The 3,408-nt window shown below is 36.9% G+C and overlaps 1 protein-coding gene across 1 annotated transcript; it reads right to left on the reverse strand.

Annotated features, from left to right (window-relative positions):
- Nucleotides 1-357: 357 nt before the first annotated feature.
- Nucleotides 358-2,233, reverse strand: LOC118194370 (prolactin-releasing peptide receptor-like). Its single transcript, XM_035365525.2, has one exon. The coding sequence runs from the start codon at nucleotides 2,176-2,178 to the stop codon at nucleotides 931-933; it is 1,248 nt and encodes a 415-aa protein (XP_035221416.2). The 5' UTR covers nucleotides 2,179-2,233; the 3' UTR covers nucleotides 358-930.
- Nucleotides 2,234-3,408: the final 1,175 nt, after the last annotated feature.

Here is a 3,408-nt window from a genome sequence, read left to right on the forward strand (position 1 = left end):
AATTTGTGAATTCAATTTCGATTGAGGAGCTAAAATTTTGAGAACCAATTTCTAAAAACTTCTCTCGAGATTTTGAGAAAACTTGGCACTTTGGCATAATTTGAATAGCAGAATCAAAATGTGAAAATTTCGATATATTTTGCAAAAGTCTGATTTTGTGGCAAAATACCTATGTTAGAACAATGCTATATATAAATGTAATGAATATTTTAAGTCGCGCTTTCGAGACATGAAAAGCGCAAGTTAAATTTTGCCAATTGGCCCAGTAGAACGGGAGATATAGAATTCTCCATTTGTTCTTTTTTTGTTCTGCGCAGAGTTTACATCTACTCGGGAATATCTCGTAAGCTCGAAGAAATGAATTTCTAATGGACCTGACTTATTTTACATAGTCATCATCAGACGATGTGATCAAACATTTAGTAACGTTTCTGAATCCTCTGTTTTGTTTAATTGCATATCACATTACGTACTTTACCATACAGTTACTTAAATTATTTTGTCTCTTATTTCTATGTAATATCAGGAGCTGGTAATTTAAACATTATGCAGTCCTTCCACTGCCTTTTCCAAACTTTCTTTACCCAAAATGTGTCCGATATGCGAATAATAATCTAAGGGCCCCATGATACAAATTTTTGGCCTTAGACTCATCACTAGATCATCGGCGTATGATCACCATCAAATTTCCTTGCCTTAGGCTAAAAAGATTATTTCTTCAATAACTCTCGCAGCTCAGTTTTCAGAATTATTAAGTATTTACAAATAATGAAGCTGTACAGCATAAACCACATCTGTATAGTACTTTCAAGATCCTCAATTACTTACAAATGTGAAGTCCTTCAACACCTATGAATACATTTGGGGAAATGGGGATTTACTGTCCATATTAGTGCATTTCACTCGGTATTTGTAAATTACAGGTGCTCTTCACACTGCTGTTACAGTGCCTTTTGTAGTTATATTCAGTCGAACTGAATCAGTTTCAGTTAAACATTTAAGAGATGTAGCTCTTTCTCGATTGTTCATCTCTATATTAACATCTTGGTTAGAGTGTCCAGGCTGGGGCGTATTATTCTCCACTTCACGATTCCTTGTAGTCTCACACATTTGGAACATACGCGAGTCATTGAGAAAAGGCAGGACTGTCTTAAATTCTTTACGAAAATTTTCATTCAGCCATGCATAAAGAAAAGGGTTGTAACATGTGGAGCTCATTGCAATAGCATGCGATAAGAAAAAAAATCCGTTCAAATAATCCCATGTACTTGCAGGTATATAAAAATCAACTATGAGGTTATGCACGTTTAATGGAAACCATGAGAAGCCAAAAATTAAAACCATCGCAATGAGCATTCTGTTGAGTCGTCTAGTGCGCTCCCATTCCAACTCCATTTTCTTCTGAGAATTATTTCCGGGTTTGTATCTCGCTCTGTCTCTTAGTTTGCAGCATACTCTAACGTAACAGAATGTAATGATCAGAAATGGTACGACAAATTGCAAGACTGAAGTGGTGCAGCCAAATACTTTGCGGAAAGAATCATATGGCCATCCTTCGTCGCAGTATGGCCTTCCGTCCCCTGCTGGAACAAGGTCCATAAAAATACCATATGGTAAAGTAAGCAAACCAGCCGCTATCCATATAACCATAACAATGAGTAAACTGTATTTCAATTTAAGGCGGGGTTTGAAGGGGTGAATTATTACAAAAAAACGATCAATCGCTATGGACATCAGTGTGAAGGCAGATATGTATACGCTAACACCTTGAGCATATGGGACGAGGTGGCACAATACTGCGCCAAATATCCATTCATGCATAAATAAGTAGAGTGGTGTGAATGGGACTGCGAAAGTGCAAAGTAGTATGTCAGATAATGCTAAATTAGCTATAAAAATGTTCGTAACGGTATGCATAGACTTATTTCTAAATACGACGTAACATACCAATACGTTTCCACATATCCCTATCACGAAAATGCTGGTATATAAGCAGTAAAAGAAAGCCTTAACAGCAGGTATGCTGGTAACTGGATCAGGTGGTAAAACTGACTCTCTTTGGAAGAGAGTAAGGTTGTTGTCTTCCATGTTGAGATTTAAAAAATCCACTGAAAAATTTCCTGTTCGAACAAGAGCAGCAAGAGCTATGTAATGATTAATGTGAAGACCGCTAGCCATCACAATAAATCACTACAAAATTCCTGCTCGAGCTCGCGAATGACAGGACCCTACTAAAAAGAGCAGAGTGATTTTGTTTAAAGAGTTTCCAGAATTTGAGCAGTTCATGTAACAGAAGTTTTATTGTACTATGCTTTGCCTATTTTTCAGAACGCTCAGTATTTCTTGTTAAAGATTTCAAGGAAGTAAGAAAGAACCAAAATCATCTCCCAGTTGTCTGGAATCTGAAAGAAAAAAAATCATTAATGAAATTCTTGATCCTCATTACCAGAGCAATTATATTAACTATAAACAAAAACAGAACATAATTAGCTATCATTTTATATACAGAATATTTTCTACACCGCTGATTATTAAAATTGCTACACCTAGGAAAGATAGCAAATAGCAGAATTTTGTTTGTCGTACTTATACAATTATTGTACATATGCATTGTATATAATGGTACACGATATGATTTTAAACTTGCATGTGGTTTGGGGTCCACTGCGTCTAAAACTCAGCACAAGGAGTGCTCTAGCAGCAAAACGCTTCTAATCTGCTGGACACTTAGTCGAACTGAGGTTGGAGTAACGATACGGCTATTTCCTTCCATGCGGTTTCAACTCTATGCCAGAGTTCAACAATCTTAGTGGCTACCGAATGATGGTGTGAAAGTCTCTCGACAATCCATGACCAAATATTCTCAATGGGTGACATACCTTGTAGGGTTTCTCTTAGTTCAATTAACAAATTATTTAAACTTTCGTTATTTTTCCTAAACTCCTCAACTTCCCCTCGCATTTCCTTGCCAGGATGCTAATTTAAAGTTAAGGGAAGAGAGTATTTAAGAGGGTTAATTGTGGAGTTTATTTAGAGCGTGCTTTCGCTAACCAGCGCACGTTACGCATCTATCCTTGCTGATACGCCTTTTGGCCATTTAAATAATTAGCACGCCGGGAGGTTTTCGAGTCAACCTAGTTAACCATAACTTATAGTCCAGTACTACTCTTTAGGCTTGAATTGATTTGCGTAACAACTCTTAAGTTCCAACGAAGTTCTCGGTGTTATTGTAAAGCACGAAGTACGTGCCTTTCTGTTTATACTTGATAATAATAAAGGGTTATTTTCATTATTCTTCTGTGCTGGTATTATTTCACACCTGTGCCAGAAGTCGCCAGGTTCCTTAGTAGGATATAGTAGGGTTTATGTGGCCAAAGAGAGCAAGATCCTATAACCTGAAGAACATTT

This window comes from Stegodyphus dumicola, chromosome X1, assembly GCF_044657685.1.
Source record: "Stegodyphus dumicola isolate Sdum_Otavi_A_Nest chromosome X1, ASM4465768v1".
In the NCBI taxonomy this organism is placed as follows: Eukaryota; Metazoa; Arthropoda; class Arachnida; order Araneae; family Eresidae; genus Stegodyphus; species Stegodyphus dumicola.